This window comes from Haliotis cracherodii, unplaced genomic scaffold (assembly GCF_022045235.1).
Source record: "Haliotis cracherodii isolate W230 unplaced genomic scaffold, xgHalCrac1.p SCAF_16, whole genome shotgun sequence".
NCBI lineage: Eukaryota > Metazoa > Mollusca > Gastropoda > Lepetellida > Haliotidae > Haliotis > Haliotis cracherodii.
In genome coordinates, this window is record NW_027266271.1 from 18,613,921 (window position 1) to 18,638,323 (window position 24,403).

The following is a 24,403-nucleotide window of genomic DNA, read 5'->3' on the forward strand; positions in this document are numbered from 1 at the left end:
ACATGCTCATTGGCCATATAAGGTGAGAAACAATTCAAAACCAGCCAATCAGAACCGTGAACACGACTCTGCCCAAGGACAATATCTGTTCTCAGGGCAGCATTTCACATTGATAGCCAGTCTTCGACAGGTGCAAACCCATTCTTTAAAGCATTAGCATTGTTTGAGGGAGCAATTAGCTGAAATGAATCTTTGGTTGAAGTAACCCGACCTCAAAAATGGGCGTACATTTCTACACCATCCCCCTCGGTGTGCCTGGCCTGTTAGTTTTGTGAGGTCTAAAAGGAAATACTCAGTATATTGTATAGTTGTACTTAATTAAAGAGGAAAGTGTCCGTATGTGTGGACTAAAACATTGATAGTTGCATCATAAACGAGTTAAGAGTACCTGGTAACCTTTTACATAATGTTCCCACGTTTTCTTTGAACAAAGATTTATTATTGTATTGTTTCAAATCGTGAAATTCGCATTCTACTATACAAATCAATATACAGAAAATGACTGGTTGATATATGAATCTGTATCCTGATTAGAAACATTGTTATCAATTGATTTTCAACACTTACAAAATTTGCATTTGGTGAGATAAACATCATATACTGAACAAAAAAAATTAAGGATCCTGAATATTTTTGGGGATAATATTTTTGAAATTGGGAGCTCAGTCTTTACTACAAAACATATATCCCCTACAATGTTCGGGATCCCTAACCTTTTCTTGTCAGTATAATATTTTGGGTGAGTTGAGGTTAATGTTGGTATTTTGGTCATTTGTGTTAGTCGAGGGCAGGATGACAATCAAAAGTGAGGAGGTTGTCAATATTGTCGTTTCCGAGTGATCTACAAGTAAATATATCAATACGATATTCAGCCTTTGAAATTTATGTTTGTTCACTAGCTCTGACTACTAATATGTGATGAAGACAAGCAAGAATCCAAGGTTTGTAGTCCTAACTGACATGAGGGATAGAATTCTGAACCAGATCATTGTTTCAATTTTGCTACAGTTGGAACTCAATAAAACTGAAAACTCTGAGTGAGTATTGTTTTACGCTGCTTTAAGCCATATTCAAGCAATATCGGTTGGGGACACCAGAAATGGGCCTCACAAATTGTACACGTCGGAAATCGAACCTGGGTATTCGGTGTGACGAGCAAACGCTTTAACCATTAGGCTACCCAACCACCCAGAATAAAACTGTAAACAGATAAAATTATTACCTTGTTCAAGAAGGACAAGGTACAAACTCTGAGGACTAGTGAAATAAGGTTTATACTCGTCCACTGGACTAGTCTTTAGGAAAAAAAACTGCATTTCTAAGGCAGAAGACATAATGAATCCAGTCACAGCTCAAACTCCAGATAACCTGCTTATTTTCATCAAATATGCAATATAAATCACCATAACCCAATTAATTTTGCGCTGCTTTCATTCAAATACACATGGAAAAATTCAAAACCCAATAGTACAACATAATCAACCAACGTATCCTTTTCAACTGTGTCTTGGTAGACCTTATCTACTGATCGATGCAGGCTTCACACATAGATCACCTCTACAGCTGTGAATAATGCACAAAAACATGCACCTCAGGCTTATTGATAATTAGACATAAGGATCGCTGTTGGAAGTTTACGCAACATGTTCTATAATTGAGGCAGCACTTGAATCGAAACATTTTAAGTCACTTGTAACAACATTTCAAACAATAATATCTAATTATTTTTTTGTTGTTGTAAAAATACACAATAGACTAGATATATTTGTAGTGAATACCTAAAGAAACCTATCAATGCCCACTATGAATGATAACTTGAGCGTAAATACTTCATGGCTAAAAAATGATCTGGAGCCCTGAAACTGTATTCTAATGAATAGAAAAACAATATAACTGATACACAATGATAACGCAACGATGCCTCAGTACACACAATCCCCACGATAAGGGTTTTGGTGCGAGACTTGCTCTTAAAACAAACAAGTACGTCCATCTAGGCAAAATAGTGATAACATTTCAAGATTTAATAACGAGTTCACAAATATACCAAACTGGTCTGGTAAAAAGACCTCCCCGGCCCTATAGTGAATTTATGCTGACATAGCACTTTCCGTGGGTGTGTTATCGACTCCCTGCTCCGGGTGTCTGTGGTGTCTGTGGAAGTCGCCATCATAATGTCCATCCTGTGATTAGACGCAGGCAACTTTTCATTGCCCCTGTACAGCAAGTGTAAGTTAAACCCCCATTATCTTGTGTTGCTTGGCCTTGCTGTGTGGAAGGGAGCTAGACTTGATACGGCCAGTCTTACAGCCTCGTAAGCTACGTTAATGAAACAAGACTGCAGGGTTGGAACAGAAAGAAACTAAACACATTATTAAGGTTTCGAAAACACAACTAACAATTTAGATCGGGCGGATTTCTTTTCTAATATAAACACATTATTAACATGACGGAACAATTTAGATCGGCCAAGTCCTTTTTTAACATGTTTTTGTGTTCTACCAGAAGAGAAAAGTAATTCGTAAAAAAATAGGATTTAAAACATGGCATTAGATTTATCCACTATTTTGCAGTTACAGAATAGGGTTTTTAACAGCACCAATATGGCAACATCAATGGTTAAACTTATAGAAGAATTTCAAAACTGACAACTTTCTTTCAGAAGATAGATAAAAAATTGTTCATTCATGTAAATCACATGTTTTCTGTTAGCTTGAAAAATGTCTGTCTTTAAAAAAATGGTTTATTCTCCCAATTGTTGTCAATATCTAAACTTGATCAATTCAACACAAGAAAGTCAGAAACTTAACCACAGGTTAGGAAAAACCTCAAGCTCCTAATCTCGCTTCAAACATAATCCTATCATTATCAGGCAACAATAAAGAAAATTATTTTAGTAGTTCTGGTGAAATTGAGTCCATTTATCAGATCCTCGAGACATATGTTTACCAAAAAATGCTCCCTTCGCCAAGTCTATGCAGGCCCATGCTATTTGAGCAGAGCAGTAGATAGCACAGGCCCTGACCTTTCCTATCAGAGGCTTCCAGGACAAAGGGAACAGCCATAGGCTCTGCCACCACTGTTTTACACCAAACACACATTTATCACTAATGCTTTCCCCAGGGAATCCGCTTTTTAAGAGATAAAACACAACCACAAACTTAATATTACTCCCTTTTTATAGATTTTTCTAACATCCTGGTATCATTATTCTCATAATCTATTATTGGAACTCATAAACAATAAATTACCAAATTGCCCTACAGTAGAAGTCGTTTTTCAAAGTTTTTTTCTTTCCCGATTTATAGTTTTTCTCCACCGAAAAGCAACAGGGGTTTTATTTTGGTGAAAGTTATTGCACAGATTTGCAGTTGGTTGAGTAAGACAGCTTTGGTTTTTTGTTTAAGTGTATAGTTTCGTCTTGGGTGACGCAGCAAGTCGACTGAAAGGATTGGGTTTGGAACAGAATACATATGCCTTTGAAAACAGCAGATCTAGTGTTTCATTCCCCTTGATAACATTGAGCTCAAAGGTTAAAACTATTCAAACAAGTTTGTATATATTTTCAAACAATTAAAGAGAATGAAAAATATCATTTAATATATATACAAAATTTTTCATAGATACATCTTTTATCTTTCCATCACACAAACCTGATTCTCAAATGTCAAGAGTATATTTGAATAGAATGACATACTGGATTGTCACTATGAATAGAGTGTAGTGTATAAATGTATTAAATTTTATGTTCAAAAAACAATATATAACGTTTCTAGAAATGTTAAATGTGCAACCTTGTGTAAATGTTGCACAAAGTCCAGATTTCACAAAATGCAATAATAATCATTAACAATAAAAAAAGAAGTTATACAAGTAGGCAAAGATTATTGCATGCTTTGAAAAGCTGACTGGTAATGTATAAGTTGACCAAAAGGTTTCAGTGATACAAACTCACAAGATGAACAATTGCTCACAGAGCAGAAACAAAGAGACTGTGCACCATACACATATATAAACCATATGGTTCAGACTCTTATTCCTCCTAATGTAAGCAGCCAGGTTAGTTTACAGTACAGGTGGGCAACGCTTCGGGGCCCTGCCTCTGTATAGGTATCTGTCCCTCGTTAAGGCTGTAGAGTCAGCCAGGTAAGAAGGCCCCCTCAGGTGCGCCAACTTATCTGATTAAGGGCTGCTTTCTCTGGCCACATATGGAATTTCAAAACTCACCCCAACTGACGACCAGTGCTGTAGGCTCCACATACTTCGGGGAAAGCCATACAATGGAGAAAGGGCTACAACACTTGCTTTCATGAAATGTCTAAAGGGGATATAAAGGCTTGTGTTTACCTGGAGTGGAGGCCATCATGCCTCTTGCCTCATCTGTAGACATGCTCATTTAGCATCAACAATAGCATTTAGACTTAGGGACTCCAGCTATTAATGTCTTTACTCTAACTATTCAACATTTCTGTATGGTGGTAAAATGAAGTTGAATTTTTACAAAAATACTTTAACTCAGGCGCACCACATGATATATGTCGAGTCATCCCTTGCTCAAAACAAGGTAAGTGGTTAAAGTGTTTGCTGAGTGCCAAAGGCCCAGGTTTGATTCCCCACATGGAAACAATGTGAAGCTAATTTCTGATGTTCTGCAGTGACACTGCTGTGATACTGCCAAAAGTGGCATAAAACGATACTCACTCACCCACTTAAATCAAACTGAACTGATATCGTATATGTTGATAAGGATCATGTCAAAATAAAGTCACATTGTCTTGACCTATACATCAAGATGATGCCACTATGTGTTCACTATTTTGAAAAAAGAAACTAAAAACTGCTTCTACTAATTTCCACAAAATCACAAATCTAGCTATCCTAAGAGCCTTAACAACTGAAGATGAATACATTGAAATAAAGACCACTTACATTAATTTCACACTTTCAAGATTTACAGTCCTTCCAAAAAACAGACAGAGGTTAATTCAAAACTTAGACAAATTTAGTATTCTCAAACACGATTCAGAATTCAGAATTTGGTTCATCATATTAAGTCTGGAGTAATTAGTGAGTGAGTTTTGTTAGGCATGCTTTGAACAATATTTATGCATTCATTTATTCATTCATTTACTCGTCTATTCAGCTTTATGTGGAAGAAAATTCTGTCATACAGGTTTTATATTGTTGACCACATTGGCTAGACCCAAAAGTAAATGGGAATGCTGCTGACAAACCATGAATCTTTATCCAAGTCATTACTCATAAGTATATCTTTCATAGTTACAGTATGAAGAGTGAGTGAGTGAGTATGGTTTTACGCCACTTTTAGCAATATTCCAGCAATATCACAGAAGGGGACACCAGACATGGGCTTCACACATGGTACCCATGTCGAGAATCGAACCCGGGTCTTAGGCGTGATAGGGAACGCTTTAACCACTAGGCTACCCGACCACCCCTTCAGTATGAAGAAAACAAACTGCCACTCAAGTGCAACAGGGAACAGTGGAATCAGCTCATGGCTTTTGGGTGTCATTAGTTTGTTTCTTGTTCGGTGCCAGACTCAGCAAAAATTACATATAACTACATGACCACAGTCTGTACATAATCGAGACTGGACCAGACAATCCAGTGATTAACATCATGAGCATTGACCTACACAATTATGATACGATGACATGCATCAACCAAGTCAGTGAGTCTGACCATCCGATCCCCTTAGTCAGCTTTTGACAAGCATTTGATGTTGAAAGCCAATTCTTCTGGACCTTCATTGGTTGGATGCCACCGGAAAACTTAGTAACAATTATATCTGGGGATATATCTTTTGGGAAGCAACATTAAATTGTTTTGTTTTTATTGCGTTTGAAAGGTGAAAATGCACTAACATTGCGAAAACTGTTGGTAACATCCTCATCCTTCAGGTCCTTCTTCTCCAGTACAAGTCCCACAACCTTTTTCATGTGAGGGGTGGGCTTCTCCTCCAGGCTGTCCTCCTCCAGCAGCTTGAAGCTGGTGGTTTCCTTGTTTGTCCTCACCGCCATCCCTACTGCATTATGCACACTGAAACACAGGGTCATCATGGGTTATTTCTACTGCATTATGCACACTGAAACACAGGGTCATCATGGGTTATTTCTACTGCATTATGCACACTGAAACACAGGGTCATCATGGGTTATTTCTACTGCATTATGCACACTGAAACACAGGGTCATCATGGGTTATTTCTACTGCATTATGCACACTGAAACACAGGGTCATCATGGGTTATTTCTACTGCATTATGCACACTGAAACACAGGGTCATCATGGGTTATTTCTACTGCATTATGCACACTGAAACACAGGGTCATCATGGGTTATTTCTACTGCATTATGCACACTGAAACACAGGGTCATCATGGGTTATCCCTACTGCATTATGCACACTGAAACACAGGGTCATCATGGGTTATCCCTACTGCATTATGCACACTGAAACACAGGGTCATCATGGGTTATCTTCTGCATGTAGAGCATGGGTTATCGCGGGTTATCTACTGCATGTAGAGCATGGGATATCATGGGTTATCTACTGCATATAGAGCATGGTTATCATGGGTTACCTGCATGTTGAGATGGGTTATCATTAGTTATCTACTGCATGTGGAGAATGGGTTATGATAGGTTATCTACTACATCTACTACATGGGATACCATGGGTTATCCCCACACTAAGCAATATTCCAGCTATATGACAGCGGTCTGTGAACAATCAAGTCTAGAAAAGACATCCAGTTATTGATGTCATGAGCATCAATCCACACAATTGGGATACAATGACATGCCTCAACCAAGTCAGCAAGCCTGACCACCCGATCCTGATAGTCTTACGACATGCATAGTCGCCTGTTATAGCAAGTATGGGTTGCTGAAGACATATTGTTATCCCCTCTGTATTACGCACACAGGTTATCATGGCTACCCCTACAGCCTACAGAGCATGGGTCATCATTGTTATCCCAACTGCATTAAATCGTTCGCATAACAAAAAATACAGGACATAGGTCTACTTTCATCATGAACTGTTTCGGGCTGTAGGTTACATCAAGCATACAGCTGCCATGACGAGTGTCTACTTCTCCTGTCACAAGGTCAACATCTTGTAAACATCAGTTACCATCACCACACGATACAGACAGACAAGCCAGTACACACAGGGTGGACTTGTTCAGCATCACAATTTCCCAAAAGACTTTAAAAGATTGCACTTGTTGTTACCCTGTCTGGATCTCGGCATTAAGGGGCTAAAACAAGGACTGGTCGGCTCGAAGTCTGTATACTGTGTCTGGGTGAGGTATTCATGTTAAACTACAGCTTGGTTTTAACTAGCACTATAAAACTGGCATTATTCGGGATAGTACAAGCAGCCACACACACATGCATACACGTTATATATACAATAATCTTTAACGGGACCTTCAGCCCCAGTCCATCTCACCTGGTAGAGAAATTTACAATTTAACAACCATCCTTCCTTCTGTATACGATCAACCTGTGTTTGCAAAGGGCTGTATGTTCCTGCACTCTGCACTTTCACAAAACTTTGCAGAACATACTTTGTTGGAGTACTTGACAAATCATTTCAGGGAAAACCTTCAAGTTCTGCAATCCCACTGTATGGGAGAGGTACCCTTCATTTCAACACACATACTATATCAGAAACTGAAGAAGTTGCTATGTTCAACAACAAGATCAACAACAGTCAGTTTCTAGTACATCAATTTCTGCCAATTCTGGAACAGAATCCTTAAATATAACCAGTGAATGATGCCACGAAGAAATCAACAAGTGGACAACATCATTAGAACTGTGGAACAAGTGTTACTCTTGTTGATACAACCACTTCCTTCGATCTGAAGCTTAAACCTTTTTATCAAAATTCATCTGTTAGATGTGTCAGATTTGGAAATTCTATTCTGAGTGATAGCCTATCAAGTTGGTCCATGCAACACGACAGACCCTTCAAATCAATGTTTTCCTCAGTTAAACCCCATAAATTCTCTGTCAATAGTCTGTAAACTGTTCTGGACTGTCGAAAATGTGTGAACATTCTCAAAATCTCTAGGGCAATCTGGAGCATCGAGCCAGCATCTGAATGCTGAAATGTTCAGTCACTGGACCCTTCAGTGAACAAAGTCGCCTCTGGAGGCATCAACAAAACCATCAGGACAGTACTTAGCCCATATATTCCTTACAAATCAGAACCCATGCACAAACTGCAATGACAGCAACTCTGGTTAATGGGAAGATACATCACATCCTTAATTTGAAGCATCTACACCAGTGTGGAACATTCTGTCATACAGCAAATTTACGGCTCCCTCAGCCAATGCGAGCCATTTACCTTTCATCAGGAAACTATCAGTTCTCAAGGAGACAAGGAAGTCCCCATTCAGGATAGCTTAACACATCGCCTACCTTCATCAATTGACAATTAAGGGTAGGCAGCATGCTTGGGTTTATAATTCAATTAACAGCTTGACTAATCACAGGAAGTTGACCTCCTTACTGACCTCCCAGGGGTCAACTCTCACCGACACAAAGGCCACCCCACTCCCTTGCTTAGCTGTGAGGGACTGCCTGACCTCCAGATGTGTGCGATTATACACAGCAGGGGTGGCCAAGCGTGACTGCTTACTGCTTCTTTAGCCAGAGGTGGTTGAGGATGGGTGGTGATAGAATTTCAAAATGTTCAGATAACATTTTTAATGAGCATATAAGTGTGCCTTTTCTTCAGCTCCAGATGAAAATGGCCTTTTAAATGAGATACCACATGTGAGGAATTTTTCAAGAATTTGTTTTTTAACTCGGTTGCTTGTTAACATAACTTAAACAAATTTAAATATACAAACATCAGCAAGAGTTTGAACAAAAGAGTTACGTCAAACCACCCTTTCACAAAATCCACCACATATCCAAGAAGTTCGTTAAGAACCATTTTGCGATACATATCCCGATATGAGCAAATATTCTCAATTCATAACCATGAAATTCCATCGAACCATCCAGAAAATAATTCCCCATTTTGCTGTAATCAGAAGTGATTTCATTTTAAAGTCAACATGTCAAAACTGTAAATTTGCGCACAGGGTTAACTATTCGCCACAGCGATTACAAAACGAGAAAAACTTTCTTTCAGCTTTGCACCAAGCCTGCAAGAGGCACACACAAACTAGCATCCAAACAAGGGTCATTTCTACAGCCTTTCTAAGGTATGTTTGGTTCTCAACAATGGAGTATAATGAGCCTCAGCAATCCTTCAACAGAGGCATGGCAGTGTACTCACCCACATGCAGGGAGCATTTAGACTTTAAACAGGCTTTTGATGAACAGTAAACTTATTGTCGCTCATGGGACTAGTTTCAGATTCATCCCAGCCCTTATATCAACGTGATATTAGCATAGCTGCCAACTTTCCAAATTAATATTATTATTTAGTTACGAACTTCTGGTCAGGACCTTGAAGTCCAATGACCTTGTCTGCAGTACAATATATTATGTGATCTGAAACTTCATAATGTTTTCACTTAGTTTCTATTTAGACTACAGCTACTTCTGATAATACGAGTGGATTGGACAGATGCAATACGATAAATAAACTTTATACCAATAAACCAATAAAGCCAATAAACAAGATGTGTTCGTAGTAGACAGTGTAAGGCTATATGATGACCCTGTCTTTAGTCCTTATGATTTGTTTAGTAGATTGGCATATCATTTGGATAAATTTGTAATTTAGTTTCAAATTTGTAACAAATACTAAATATTCTGAACAGTTGGCAGCTATGTATTCGGCAATTGGTGAGAAAACTTTCTCAACTTGCAGGAGCAACCTTTAAGGTAGAGCTGCCTTCTGATGCGACTGTAGAAATGCTGAAGGAACACTAATGACATCTTTCAGCTGTATTTTGAGTCTTGCCACCAACATAAATATCACTCCAAGTATTCAAAAGGCTCAGTAAGTTTCTGAAGAGGTATCATATCCTTTTCTAACCATTGAATGACATACAGATCCCAATTAAGAGTCTTGTTTTATGCTTCTTTATCAAGAATATGCTTCATGCAAAGTACCAATAAAGGAATCAAACCTGGGGCTGATGCGATGAGCAAACACCCTAACCTCTGGGCTTCACCATTCCTCCAAGTTTGAAGACAAAAAGGCAGTTTCAGGAGGGCTCAATACTGAACTAAACATGAAAACAATATCACTTATCCAAAGATGACTTTGGAAATGTGTCTACAACATGGCCCAAAAAGCTCTTGAAAGCAGTGAACTTCATTCTTAACAGAAGCCAATCAACATTGAACCTCATTCAACATAAACAGTTGTCATTTCAAACCTGAAATATGACCCAACAGCCTAAGCAAGTCTAGGAGACCTTCAACTTGCCAGTGAGCTTGAAGACTTTGTGAACGAGGGGAAAGAGTAAACTGTATATATTTAATTAAAACCACTGAACCCTCAGAGATGATCGACTGGGGAATTCCTCCCAAGTGACTCAGACAGTGACAGGAACCTTATAAATAACTTGTTACCACTTCAATATACAGTATCATCTCCAGAAAGACAATGGAAGAAACAACGTGGGATGATTCATGCATTCATCACAAAACCCAACTTGAAATGTATTCATATCATATCTTTGCATAATGTTATCATCTCTTGGAGCTACATCCAATGAGGGCTACTTTGATTAATGCTTTTGAAATTTCTGAGTGGGGTTTTAGGGATCTCTACTTTGCATGGGAAAATTTAAAATGGGCTGTCGTAAAACATGCTAAATTGGCCTGACTAAATATTGATTAAATTAACAAGGATCAGCTGAGGCGACTAAAATGTTCACACGTCCAAACAAATCGCCTCAAAAGGGTGCAATAGATGCTGTGAGACAGAAGTAATCATTTTTGCAATAAAAGTTGAAGTTTACGACTAAATGCTCAGAAATAGTCAACCAATCAATAATCGTGTGATCGCAAGGAGATAAAAATGTTAAACATTCGGAAATATTTTTTTCCATTTCATATTCATGGTTTCTATGAATCATTGACCATTTCAATGCAACGAGGAACAATTTAATGCAAAAGAGAAATTTATACCAATCCCTATTTGGATAGGAAATTGGAATTCCAGATAATTGTTTTGGGCGATGTTTATCGGCCATTGTGATTTGTGACTTAAGATTTATATCTGTTGCACTAGAACTTGTTTTATGGAAACGGGGGGGAATGAAATCAAGTTTGAGTGATCTTGTGGACTGTTTTGGCACCAACTCAGCAAGTTAAATATAAACTGCAATAATATATGCTTATCTTTAGATTATATTTGCCTCTGTGGATCTTGTATCCACACTGAATCAGACTACACGTCTCAGAAGCAAACTGATAATTTTGACAATTCTGAGCCAATAAGATAATAATATAAGCAACTGTCCCATATAGTTTTTACTGTCTGGCTTCTTCGGAACAGATCAGATAGTTGCACTATCTTTAAAGAAGGGTCTTTCTCGACACTGCAAAACTGAGCATGTCAAAAGCCAAATTCATGACGTGTACAAAATAAGTGTTTCGGTAAGATATTGATTGAAATTAACTGTTGGTCATAAGGGATGAGCAAGACAAAGAGTCAAACATTTTGTAGTATATTGTTCTTTCTATCCGTAACAAAATGTGACGATAGTCGATTGTCACCAGGCAGACTCCATGTTTATAGTATATAGCCCATCAAATATACATAAAATTCATCATAATCTGATGTGATGTTAAATGTTAGACAAGCAGACATATTGGCTGGGTATTTTTCAGTTTCTAAGACCAACAATCAAAAAAGGTATCACAGGCCGTGGCTCATTTGAACAAACACAGCTAAACCCTAATCACCAATTCTGAAAAAAATTCAAAATTCAAATTGCAGTACAGAAGAAGAAAATTATTTCAGCTTCTGATTGAACACAAAAAGTTGCAAAACATGCACCCAAATAAGTTTTCAAGAAATTCCATTTTCCACTAAAACAAGAATACAAAAGAGTTGCTTGCAAAATAGAATTCCACCACATTCAACACGGCTGTACCACCCACAGAAGGACCCCTAGGGGACATAAAGCCCTGAAAAATACCATTCAGCTCAAGGTGAGACTTAACAGCAGGTTGGGATGCCCTAGGGCCCTGGCAGCAGACCCCTTGTCAATGTAAAACAATGAGACTTGATGTTTTGGCGATTGCCTATTGTCTTTCCTCAATACATCAATCTCGATGATTGATGGCAGGCACAAGCAAACCCCTAGGGCTAGAAAAATATCCCCTAAAATAGTCTCGAGAGTACTTGTGTTCCATAGAAGGGAAATTATTAAGCTGTTGTTGTAAGATGCAAGGGATTGTGCTGTCCTGTGCAATCTTCAGGCCGTCCAACATGAGGTGGTTCAGTTGCATCTCTGAAGGTTGGGTAAGGTTATGACTAACACTGATGGAGCAGTTGCATCCTGGGTAGAAGCTTACATATCCCTACCAGAGGATGGATGAACACGAAGAGGATGACCAAGATTGAAACAATAAATTGTCATACATAAGCACAATCAGCCAAAATACATGAGTATTTTCTTGACAAAGTGTTGAATGCCAGAGTGAAAGCTTGCTACCAAATGAGCTACATAGATATTGTTAGATGAACCCATTTCCATCTCCTATTTAGCCCATAATTCCAGTCCTACTCAAACATTTAACGCGTGAATAAATCAAAGTGAATACACACGGTGTCCCCTTTAGTATTCATAGTGTGTGAGAAACTCCGGAATATTTGGAGATGCTGTTCCGCAGAAGTTATTTCATCAGTGATGTACAGGATTCTTGATAACTGACTTACATCAATTCAAAACCATCATCAAACCATCAACACTCTAAAACATGGTTGAAAAATATTAATTTCGAAAATTAAAAAAAAGTCAAACACTGTTGTGTCGAACTTTGATGTGTCAAACCTAGGGTTGTCTTGAAGTAAAAGCTTAGTCCCTGTGTATTCCTTCCTTATTCATCAATTTTGGTTGTCTCGAACCTTGGCTCACTTGAAGTACTGACGCAGGTCCCTTCCACTTTGACACAACATTGTTTGACAGTATTTAAAGGTGAAAAGGTAAATCTTAAGAAATGAGATGTGTGTGTATCACCTAGCATACAAGGCAAGCATACACTATCCCAAGCTATGGCTGTGGAATATTTGATACCCAGACTCATCCCAATGAAGAATTTCATTTGGCACTAAATGGCAATTCAAGGGACAAAATTTTTAAAACAATTGCTTGATACCAGTACTGACCTGTCTTCTACTGAATCCACACCTCCATCAAGCCTACCAAACCAGCATTACTACAAAGTATTCATTCTGAGTGTTCAAAAATTCAAGGGAGTGACAGAGCTTATTTTCAAACACAAAAGAAAGGATTAGGCCTTTACAGGGGGTAAAAATTGGTGGAAAAAGGAAACAAAAAAGTTTGGGAGCATTTCCTGTGATCGCCATCTTCACGGCTATGTTAGAAGGAGAATTGGCATTGAAATTTGGCTTTACAAACTCTGTACTGAAATCATACGCACCAGAGGCTTGATTCATGGCTCTATTATCATTATTAAGCCTGATTTATGAAAACTGACAAAGCAGCAGGGTTATTTAGCGACATCCCGCCCCTTAACCCACATTCAGGTCAAAAACCAGTCATCCTTATAATATAAGAGACTGGATCTACGTGTAGCAATCATAACCAACGTGGTAAATGTAGCGGAACCGCATTTTATGGCAGTATGATTATTAAGTAAGCAAAAAGTCACGCGATAAATCGTGCCGTGAGCTCAATATACAATAGATATGATAGAAGAGATGTTGCTGTAATCATTATCAATGTTCCTCGTGATCACCCTTTTTCGAGTACATATATCTAAGTATTCACTTCAAATTCGTTGTTTCAGAGGTCGACACTTTTCTAATGTTAATATAAACAAACCAGCAAATTTATTCACAAACTGTCAGACCCAATAAAAAACAGAGATGATTACATTTAAGATTGTGTGAACCAGAAGGCATGAAAAACAAATTAAAAAGTTAAAATAAAAATGAAAAAATATAGAAATAAAATAAAATTTCCTCTATGAATTTGTGGCAGGGCGGTTTCTTCTTTCACATAAAACTGTTTTGTTGATATTCGTAAATGACATCCCATTTCAGAAAACACTTTACAGAATCATACTCACACACATTATCCACTGATATGAAACATCCATTCAAAACAACCAACCTCACTGTGCACACCCGATTCCCGAACCTTCCTTTATGTCCACATAAATTACCCAAATTCCATGCCAAATGCCTATAACTCGACCCAATGTGTGAAACTGCCCAACACTACTGTGACATACCTGTGAAAACACCCCAGGCTATTTATCTACCACAGATCTATACGGCCTCGGGACAGACTCTAGCTCCCTCTAATCCTGTAACAGGAAAATAAATCCTCTTGTCTTTACCAGGACAGTTAATTGCTTCAATCATGAAAACCATATAGGTCTTAATTATCCATTCCCATTTTACAGAGGGAAAGAAGAAGATCCTAAAGAGTACTTGGAGGGACCCCGAGGGGAGGATGATCTGACAGATAACAGCCCAGCATAAGGTGCTCTGCCTCGAGATAGCATTAATCTACATCAGTTTCAATTGGGAGACAGGTGCAGATATTATCGGCTTCTTGTACAAGTTCGGTACTCTTTCGCCACTGAACACATCAATTTTGTGGGGTAGAGGGTAAATGAACGATGCCAAATTAAGTTCAGTGAAACATAAGTACTTTGATGCTGTGACTTTTTGTGTTAATATGTCGACGTAACTTCTGAGTGAGTGTTGTTTTATGCTAGTCAGCAATATTCAATAGCAAGGCAGTTTGTAAATAATCAAATCAAACCAGTGGTTGATAGCATGAGCAATGTTGTTGTGGTCTGATGATGGCCTCAGTAGAAACAGTCAACTGACAAGTCAATCATGACATCGAACAGTGGGTGAGACGAGGTGAAATCAGGTTGACATTACATTCAAGATAATTGAACTTATATAACGGTGTGCAAGCATGTGTGTGTGGCTGCTAGTGTGGACTATTGCTGTTTTTATCGTTCTAGCCCACTGAGATACGATGCCACAGTTTCACATGAATACGAACCTCAGATACAGTATACCAAATCCAATCCAACCAGTTCTCGCGTCAACCCCATAATGCCGAGCGCCAGGCAGGATAACAACAAGTACCATCTTTTGACATATTTTGGCATGAGATGCTCAGGGATCAACCACCAACCTTCCGCTCTACCCACAACACAATGAAGACAATCCATAATAAACAAAACCTACTTCGCATCAGATATTTAGTCAACTAAAACACAGCAGACGGATAAGTGAAAAAAAGTAATTTTCATTAAAAGTCTCATTAAAAACAAATACACAAGACACAAACCCACTAAAGACTCACTTCGAACACATAATTTGACATAATATGACTTCCATTCCCAGCCTAAACCTGTTATACATGCTAGATGTAAATCAGTAAGCTGAAATCAATTTGATGTCAAAAGGCTCGGCAATAACATCATTCAAGTCTCTCCACGATTGTCCACATGTGATATGAAATCCATATATACAATACTTTGCACCACGACAAAGTCTAACTTTGACATTTTTCCACGACTGAAAGGATGCAAAAAGTTTGTAAGACAGCTACCTATCACTGGGTTAACTGAAATTGACGAGAAGACTTATCTTATCAAGTTAGCATAAAACAAATGACATTTTTTTTCAAAACGGATTATTGACTAAGAATCTTTTTTCGTTCACTACATTTTTAACGTTGAATATATGTGGAGTTTCAAAGCTGAGAAACTACTTGCAATGTAGAAATAAATCTGTCTTACTTCAGATCCATACATGTGTACGAAATGTACCTATGTGAAAACAGACTGTATCCAGTTCTCAGACAGAAATCCGAAATCGGTAATTTCAGAAGTTTTAACAATGCAAATCTGCTTCTGTTAACAAATTATAGTGATAATCTTGTGTATCCAACACCCTTCATCATGTTCATAAACATATCAAAACCGAAAATTGAACATTGTGGCGGTTAAAAAATGATTTACAACCCATGATGATATACTATTAGCAATGAGTGAGTATGGTTTTTGTGGTTTTAAGCAACATTCCAGAAATATCATCGGAGGACACAAGAAATTCGTTCACATGTGGGTATGACCAGAGACTAAATATTTGATTGGAGATATCAACCTGTTTGTGCTGCATACCAAATGTGCAAATTTTGGAAAAAAACACAATTCAATTTATTTAGAAACCAAACCTTTCAAGAAGTTTTCCATTTATGTATTTCAGCTTTGTACAATTTCACACGTATGCAAGTAATGTGTTTTGACATATATGGACAAACACCTTGATAAGAAATGGTCAGAATGATTTATGAAGGTGTCTTCTGAAGGCCAATTTATATACATGTGAATTAATGTATGTGTTTGTACACATGCATAATAAGATCAACACGCTCGCATATTGTATTTCAAAGTGGCATGGCTCCATTCCAAACTTGTTACATTATTAAGAAAAAAATGATACCTCATTGAATGAAATACCCAGGCTATCAAACAAATGGGAATTTGTAACATTAACAGATGAATCTAGCTTTGTGCATCTAGCAATACAAATGAATTGAGTTTTTACAACACGTTAACATGATGAATGAACAGTTATACATCTTTCAAGACTTTTTCAGATTTTCAATTTACAAATCAAAAGTTTAAAACCTGAAATTGATGAAATTAAGATTAAAAATTTAACAAATTGTCTCCAAACTGCAAACACAAACATAACAGAAATCATTTTGAAAAACTCTTACAATTTTGTCAGTTTTATCTCTCATGGCGGAGACTTTAAAGCCGCGTCTTAAAGAACCGCAGTGATTAACCACACTTAAAATACCAGGCTCTAATTCAATATAGCCCACATTTTTGTTTAAGGATGCAAACCCAATGAACGGCATGTGTCTAATCTAGGAGCTAGATGTGAGAATTAATAAACGTTTCAAACAAAAATACAATAACAAGCTCCTCAAGCCAGACATGCCTAAAACAAGTTGAGCAAAAACACATGAGGGTTTCTATGACCATTGGCCCCACGAGGGGGACTCGCACTCTGGGCTTCTGGATTGTTTACATGGGCGGGCAACACAAACACTGCAAACAAACAGGTAAGACTATGAAAACAATAGGGCACTGCGGAGGCGGGGCACACACTGAAACTTATCTCAGGTGCCGAATTGTTCCAATAACATGGGAATGGAAAATGTTTGAACTGGGCTCAGAATGAATGGAGAGAGTTTTGTGCGTCCCAGGATAAATCTCTGCTTATACAGAGATTGTTTCTACAACCGTTCGCAAGGTGTAGGACTGATTACGTAGTCAATGTCAGGAGAAACTTGTGATAAGATTATGCACCATGAAATTGCGTCAAGATTAGCAGTCTGGTTTTAATTAAGCATGCAAGGTGTTATTGAATTTTCCACCGTGGGAATCGGTGAGAAAAAGGTTATGTTTGTCGTGAACAGATAATAATAAATAATTCCACCAAGATAAATGTGACAGGTTTAGGAATGTAAGAAGAGATATATGCGCTTCCTATGTCAATGTTTTCAAAACTCAAACTTCACTTGTTCCACAGACTTGGCATCCTTATGACTCTTCTAATGATATTTAATAATTAGGTACCAATAAATTATTTACAATGCTATCATCTTTTGATATTTATATTGATTAATTTAAAGCCTAATGTTTTTGATAGTGTATAGAAAGAAATACAACATTCAACTCCGCAAACAAAGTTGAATAAACATCAGCAACAAAAAGAAGCCATTTCTTGAACAAAAAAATCTCTGCAGATGCGTGTTCTTCTAGCCAATAAATAAGATCCGCAGTTGAATAAAATATGGATCAGGGTGTTGAACTCATCCCAGTGAAAAAAAATTGTTTGGTTAGCCTTGAAAAAAATATATCGAACTGTTACAAGTGTATCAAATATTCATACGGAGGTGGGACAATCAGAACGTGGTCAGCAAGCTGTTAATCCACGTTCCATGCCAAGAGGAATCGGAGAGTGTTTCTGCGGAATCATTCATGAAACGCTCTCAGCGATTATTCAGTGAGCTCATACCCATTTTGGTAACACGTCTTTAAACCCTTTTAGAGCACTACATTCTTTATATGGTTAGGATATGAACTGCCATACTGATTCAAACGGGGATTCAACCGGGGATTCAAGTATTTTCCCTTTACAGAGAAATGTCCACTTGATTAGGTACTGATTGAATAGCCATGAGAATCAATAGGATCATCAAATGAGCAAATTTAATGGAAACATGCCTTTACACCTTGTTCCAGCATTGCTGTGAATCTGCCTGCCTTCTCGGGGGTTCAGCAGTATTGTGAGAATATAAGATTGCTTATCTCATGGATTATGGAAAAAATGCACAACCATCGATAAAAAAAAATATTTTTCAAAATTTATTCACCATTGATGTAACACAATGTAAACTTAAAGGAGGTGGTTTGAGACATATGGAGCAGTATTCAGTTATATCATGAGTTCTGTGCAAGAAAAGCCATAGTTGGCAGGTTGGAAAGGTACCCCACTTTTGGTGGAGTCTGAAGCCAGCAGTGTCCAAGACCAACAAGGCCACACCTTCCCATCCAATCTCCACCAGATAGGTCACAGTACTAGTGACAAACACATTTCACAGTTTGCGTCACTGAATCTGTAGACCAAATTAAAAACACCTTCAGTGTCCATCTCTCAAAAGAATCACACAACCAAATCAAACAACTCCTCACATAAAAGGTTGACACTGGACATCACTGTGGTTGATACTGGACATCACTGTATCTCAAATGTCCTCCAAAATTGAAGAATATCAACAGTATCCAGTTCATCTAAAAACATCAAAGGTATAGAAAGTGGCTTAATGGAAGCATTCAAACAAGAACCTCCATTACAAAGTTAATATTGGACACTGTTATATAACTCGAAGACCCTTCAAAATGCAAGCATTTCAACAGTATCTAGTTCATTGGAAAGTCTAGCAAGTTTTACATACAATCTGAAGGAAACATTCAGGCAACTGATATAGAAAAGTTCATACAAAGTTGATATTGGAAAATAAGTCAAAGTCCCGAAAGCCAGTTTCAAGTTGATGTTAGGCATTCCATGGACAACAAACAGCCTCAAAAATGAATCTTCAATACAGAAATCCTTACAAAAAATACCACTCAAAAGAAGTTAAGGACCAGCTGATTCTTTCATATTACTTCAGTTAATCTTTAGCATGACAAGCAATAGTAATATGAAAGAATTGGGATGACAGACTAGCAATAGTAATATGAAAGAATTGGGTGGCCCTTAACTTCTTTTGATTCGTATATAAAACCAGTATCAGAGTGATTCTATGAGCCAAGAAAAAGCAACTGCAAATTGGAACGTCCACCGCTAAAGTCGTAAATTGAAAGATTACACAAAGACCATAAACCCCCTGGTAGGAGACGAACAGAGCATAGCCTCATTACCGGATTCTTCTTGTTATTATACAACTTTTACAACATGGTAATTATCGCTGAGCTTGTTAAGAGTTGAAGCAGAACCATGTATTGAGACAGACGCCTATTGCGGGGAGAGCTTCCACAGCAGAACGCTATTGCTGAAATGATTCTTGCAGGCAGGCCGAATATGATATGTGATAATTTTCATTCTGTACTGAGGTGATCATTTTACAAAATGTCTTAATTATCGGATCTTTAAAACCGATCTTTTTAATCGTAATTCAATCCAATCATGTATTGATATTGGAGTGTGTTTGGTTTAACTTGGCTTATAACAGTATTTCAGTTATACCACGGCGCGTCAGCTTGATGTGGAGGACAATCCTGAAGCGATGCAGGATTCGTTATGATAGAAATTTTGTTATTGGGCATGTAATTCACAGACACAAGATTTCGGGATCACAGAAAGGGAACTATGCATGTGTATTGTAAATGGGGATTAACATCCTGTTAAGGTGTTTGCACTTATATAGCAATGTGCATGCATGTGTGCGTGTCCGGCTGTATTAGTCCGGACTTATGTAGGTTTTATAGTGCTTGCCCATTGAGACAGCATGCCACAGTTTAACATGGATACCCAATTGAGACACAGCCTACTGATTCTAAGCCAAACCATTCCTTGTTTTAAGCCATTAATACCTAGTATCTGACAGGGTAACAACAAATACCATGTTTTTGTAGGGACAGACACTCATCCACAATAGCGAACTTTAAAACTATAGATACTCCATTCCTGATGCATAGAAAAAGAATAATCTGCAGACCAAACCTTGGCAGCTGATGATGGAATCTTGTTTAAAAGATACCATTAAAATAATGTAGTCTTCCACACAATCAACTCAAAAACAGACCATGTGCATATTCATAATGCTCCAAATCCACACCATGAAGCTTTCTCAAAGCACAGCATCACTAACCAAAGATTCATCTTTCATTCCTCTAACCCAATGCAACGGATGTTGTCTCATCTGATGGAGGAAGCAATGGAAAGGTTGTTTCAAGATCATATTCTTCAACAATCTAAGATGAACGTACAGTCGGGGGTAGACATGGCCTCCAGTTCAAGACTTGTGAAATCTAAGGGGAGTATTTGTATTATCCTAATACCCACTTAGTTTACAAAACTCACTAGTCAGAAATAAGCTGTGGACTATGAAGTTGGATATAAAGTGTCTACTCTATCAGGAATGTTTCACAAAGATCTTAGCGCTGAGATCACTTTGTTGAACTGAGTCCATACATCATATCCACCAAGCTCTGCATCAGCAAGATGCATGATGAATATGACAGTTGTCCAACAGTGTAGTCTCGATTAATTCAAAAGAGAAGAACGAAATTTGGCCGTGTGGGAAAATTTCTTCGAAGACAGAACTGTATATTGAACAGATGTACATGAACTGTAAAATACCTCAATTTTAAAAACAGCTTCCTCATGCAGAGCATTACTTTTTAGGTTGAATTTGAAAAACAAATACATCAAAATGCAACCATGAAAAGATCGCGGCCAAACAAAGTTAGATGGCAATTCACTGGAGTGATATTGCGCGATGAAAACATCCAAGCTAACAACTCTTGGGTATTAAATTTAAAAGCTATCAACTTTTATGGTATATATGGACTATTTGTGTGCATCTAAACAAAAATGTTGTAGACTTGCTGGCTTCACATCACCGTTACTTATATGTAGATTTCAGGATAGGGAGCTGTAGGTTTTGGAAGCCGAGACCCGTGAAGACATTTGGAAGAAAGAAAAACAACTGTGCATAAAATGTATCAAGTATTGGAAAGTCAGCGTGTTCAAATTTAATATTCTTTCCACAGTGGAATAATACTTGAAAATTATTTCCATGAAAAATTGATATTTGCGATCTAAGGAATTTCTGACAAAAAGGGCTGCAACAACTGTATGTTTCAAATACTGCAGAATGCAAAATGTGACAATTCTGCTGCAATTTTATATTTGTCCACAGAAAATGACTTTAATAAAGTCAACATTGACAGCGTGTCAGAATGGATGAGTAAATTATCCATGTTACACACTATCAGGGCTTCAAGAATACGAGTTGAAACAGCTTGCGTTCGCATCTTTAACTCTTATCACCATAACAGAATAAAATCTTGCATGAAATTTATAAAAACTGCAATTCACATTTAGGTGTCTTGAATCATTATCTCATGAAATGAAAGTAATACAAGCAAACCAAAAAACACAGGAAAAGATTGTTAAACATTAGTTTTTTATCGAAGACTGACACAGAAAACACAAATATCAATCATACATGCCAACGCTACTGATCAGGAAGATATATCAATCAATACCTCCTTATGGGGAGAACAGATGTCTTTAGAAGCAGGGATAGATTTCATTACATGGGGAAAGTTCAAAGGAATTGATGCAGATAAAATCAGTCAGACTGATACCACAAATGAAGCAACATCCAAGAGGTGCAAGTGGTAGCATTGATTGATTTTGAAATAATCAAAATGTAATTAACGCCATTGTATACTTGCTGCAGAGCTGAAATTACTTCATAATACATAAGTTTGTATCTCGAATGACTTTCATGATATAGCCTTACTGTGTTTGTTTTTTTTTTTTTCACAAAACGTTATGGGTAACCAAGAAATTACATACATAAGTTTTTACGCTTGTGGGGGGACACACAGCACTAACTACGGAGGTGTCATTTCTTAACATGCTCCTTTACAAAAATGGAAAGGTTATTCCTATGAGAAAGAGGAAATTGTATTTTCTAAAATTAAATGATCTTGTGATGGTTACCTAAGAAAAACCATATGACTTCAATGTAGATTTGATAAAAGGTTACAGCACACTTAAGAAACAGAGGGTTTTTTTTAGATCATGTTATTTCACAAATAACAGTTGAGCATGTTTATTGGTGCTTAGAAAGTACATAAAACTATTCACCACTCCATAGATTTCAATACGCAATCATACCAGGTTGGTCGTATAAACATTAAAACTATTTGCAGTGATAAACCCAGCCGTACCATGTTAGCAAGTTACCTACAACAACGTTGTAGTTTGTTTATACACACCTATGATATCACAAGGGGTATTAAATAATGAAGATAAAAGTCTTCTATGACACTGAGAACATTCAAAATAGCATTTGTATGGTGTGTTATATGACGAGCAATAAACTCGTAAAGTTTTATTGCATAGGAGCAAACCTATGAGTTAAATGCACATTATCAATGACTCATAATCCAATAATTTATAAGTATCAAGAATGACTATCACAAAATAAGCTTGCTGTGTTTGATTTTTTAGACAAACCATTATTGGTAACCAAGATATTATCTCTAAAAACAACCTGAGTATACGTAATAAACTTATGGAAACACTTATGTATAAATGTTGCTTTAAACTTGACATGGTTAACATTAAATTTGTATACCTATAAACATGTTTAAGTTGTACCATTATAGAGAAACATTACAAACTATGAAATATGTACTTTTCTTTTCAGTTCTTTTACAGAGCATCACGTTAAATGAAATATGGAAGAAACATTGCATGTGTGAAAACAAAGTTGCAAACAAATGTATTCCTTTCAAGCACAAATCTCACCTCCCAGATAAAGAAGGGAACAAGGTTGAAACAGAGCTCCATTATTTCCTAAAAATAGACAGCATTCTCACTGGCAGGCCAGAGGTTTAGTAAGGGGTAAAAAGCTGGTCTGGGGGCCCCTTGCCTCTCGCTTCAACGCTGTGTTGAATGTCAAAATCTCAGGAGCAAGTATGCATTGCACCTGCCCAAAACATGTGCCGAATCTAGATCCTAGCCGTCATGTACACACACATAACTTCGTAGTCTTCTAAATTGTGACAGGCGTACTGAAATGCCCACAACTGAGAACAAATGTTTCTGGTTCTGTGATGTCGAATAAATGTGACCCACCAACCCTATCTGTCGAAATGATTGCCCCGCAAGCAGTCAGTGTCGAAGATAGAACAAACACGTTCAAAAGTCAACAATGTAACAATTTGCAAACACTTCTGAACAATGTTGCTTTTTCGTTGCATATTATTGCAAAATATACCACGGACGAAGGTTGTATACATCCCACATCGCGTGAATAGATTCAGGTGACATACGAACACAAAACAATTCTTACCCGAGTTTTTTTCCGATCGGATGCCAAGCGGTAAGGTTTGTCAGTCGAGGCGAGCGAGTGCCCCGAATCGGCATGTAAAGGAATGCACAGGGGGCGCTGACCTATTTACGCTAACAAAGAGCGACCGAAGCAAAAACTTTACCTACCCAGCATCTACCGTGAGGAATATCCTTAATCCCTGTTCGAAAAACTCTCAGTGTATTGCACAGTTCTTGAGAGTCGACTACTTCATGCCTGTATCGTTCAAAGATGGCGGTGAATGGCAGGCTGTGACGTAAGAGCCGAGAGAAATCGACATCGGGGACTCCCCGGAAGTCACCTATCAAAAAGCCCGCGAAACTCTCGCACAAAGAACCCCTCCGTAATTAGATCGCAGGTATAGCCAATAGAATCTCCGGTTGGAGATTGTGAATGTAAACAAATTTAGCTGTCGATGCAGAACGGTATTACTCCTGACATTTCTCTAAAAGCATTCGATGAAAACTAGTTCGTTTTCCGAAAACACGTGGTGTTGTTGCCTGTAGCTGGTGTAACGCTGGCGCTTTGTA

General features: G+C 37.7%; 1 protein-coding gene across 1 annotated transcript in view; it reads right to left on the minus strand.

The window, feature by feature from the left end:
• The window catches only part of LOC139463909 (uncharacterized), a 54,995-nt gene extending 30,821 nt beyond the window's left edge, over window positions 1–24,174 (minus strand). Inside the window, exons 1-2 of the mRNA XM_071245329.1 lie at window positions 24,002–24,174; window positions 5,889–6,063 (exon numbers count right to left, since the gene is read on the minus strand). Of these exons, the coding sequence (XP_071101430.1) occupies window positions 5,889–6,044 (156 nt within the window). The 5' untranslated portion in view covers window positions 6,045–6,063; window positions 24,002–24,174. The remainder of the gene's footprint in view (window positions 1–5,888; window positions 6,064–24,001) is intronic.
• Window positions 24,175–24,403: the final 229 nt, after the last annotated feature.